We start from the raw sequence: 1,392 nt of genomic DNA, 5'->3' as shown, positions 1-1,392 counted from the left end.
AAACAGGCTCCCTGCAGCCGATACCCATGTGTCAGCAGAAGTTTGTGCCATGCTGCAGTGCTGGGGAGGTCTCATGGGGCATCGAGACTAAGGCCTAGGGATCTACTTCAAAAAACCTGGAAAGCAAACAAGCAAACAAACACCCTGAGGATCACAATGGTGTCGTCAGCTATGGATGGTTGGAGATGAGGTCGGACCATGCAGCATACCATTCCACTGTGCCTGGGGTTACCCTGAGTCATGGCCAATGGCAGCTAATAACAGTATCCCCTGTGATGCTTTACTGGCTTCTGGGAACCCCAAGGGGTAGACCTTCAGATGCCTACCCCGGACACATTTACTATTGGGTTGGGAAGAAGAAACAGACATACATTAAATAGCTGCCGGATGCTTCTTGTCACGTGCACCAAGCCCACGTATGTGTGATGTGCTGTGGAAGGGACAATGGAGAAAGGGACTAGGGTTTAGTCAAAACAGGCGTTTATGGGACACAGGCCTGTCCATGTTGTTGCTGCGTTCTGTAGACTAGAGGCCGCTTTTAAGTTTGAAATCACTTCGAGGTCTGTAAGACTCCACTTACAAAGAACACAGTCCAAGGGAGTATGCAGTTAAAGGCTAGGCAATAGAAGTGAACTTTGGGGTGTGGTTGGAGAAACCTTCTCAGGGAGGTATTTGAACCTTAATAGAAATACGGGGTTTGGGCTCCTAGGGTGAAGGGGGTGGGGTGTAAAAAGGGGGATGTGGATCCTAGAAAGAATCCTGTCTTCACCCTAATGCCTGTGTTCTCTTTCCCCAGATAACATTTTTGAATGCGCAGATCGACAGACATTGTTTAAAAATGTCCAAAGTGGCCGAAAGGTATGTTTCCTCTCTGTAATGTCCCTGAAATGCTACAGGGCTGTGCTTAACAAGTGTGTGCCACCCCAAGAGCCCCAACCGCAGTCCTTCCTGAAGCTGATGCAAAAAACACCACAGGCAAAAGTAAAACTAAGATAACAGACATGCCCCAAGCCGTGTCAAGACCTGTCTTCCTGCTAAAGTGTTTCAGGGGATGGCCACAGGACCTTGTCAATCAAGGGAGAATGCCCTTCAAAGCTACATAAAGCACTTCTGCCTCCAGCCCCTTGATGAAGTCAAGTGACATTGTTCACTTTTCAGCTATAAAACGCCCAGATTCGCTTTACGGGGAGAGAGAAATTATGTGTGGCCTTTGAGGGGCTAGCCCCAGACACAGTGGCAGCCGGGAGATTGGAGCATCCGGAGGTGTTCTACCTCCACACACCATCAACCACTGCGCTGCATCAAATCAAAGAAAAGATTTGCCCCATCCAGAGCGGCTTCTGCAAATGTACTTGCACTACAATGTTTCGCTCGGTTAACTAGCAGGAAGAT

General features: G+C 48.7%; 1 protein-coding gene across 1 annotated transcript in view; it reads left to right on the top strand.

Moving 5' to 3' along the window:
• RGS6 (regulator of G protein signaling 6) overlaps positions 1-1,392 on the top strand; it is a 611,147-nt gene that overhangs the window by 526,871 nt on the left and 82,884 nt on the right. The window contains exon 12 of the mRNA XM_004698691.2: positions 797-858. Coding sequence (XP_004698748.1) covers positions 797-858 — 62 coding nt within the window. The remainder of the gene's footprint in view (positions 1-796; positions 859-1,392) is intronic.

This window comes from Echinops telfairi, unplaced genomic scaffold (genome assembly GCF_000313985.2).
Source record: "Echinops telfairi isolate 266 unplaced genomic scaffold, ASM31398v2 ScPeMD7_18;HRSCAF=68, whole genome shotgun sequence".
In the NCBI taxonomy this organism is placed as follows: domain Eukaryota; kingdom Metazoa; phylum Chordata; class Mammalia; order Afrosoricida; family Tenrecidae; genus Echinops; species Echinops telfairi.
This window is presented reverse-complemented; position numbering and strand designations above follow the sequence as displayed.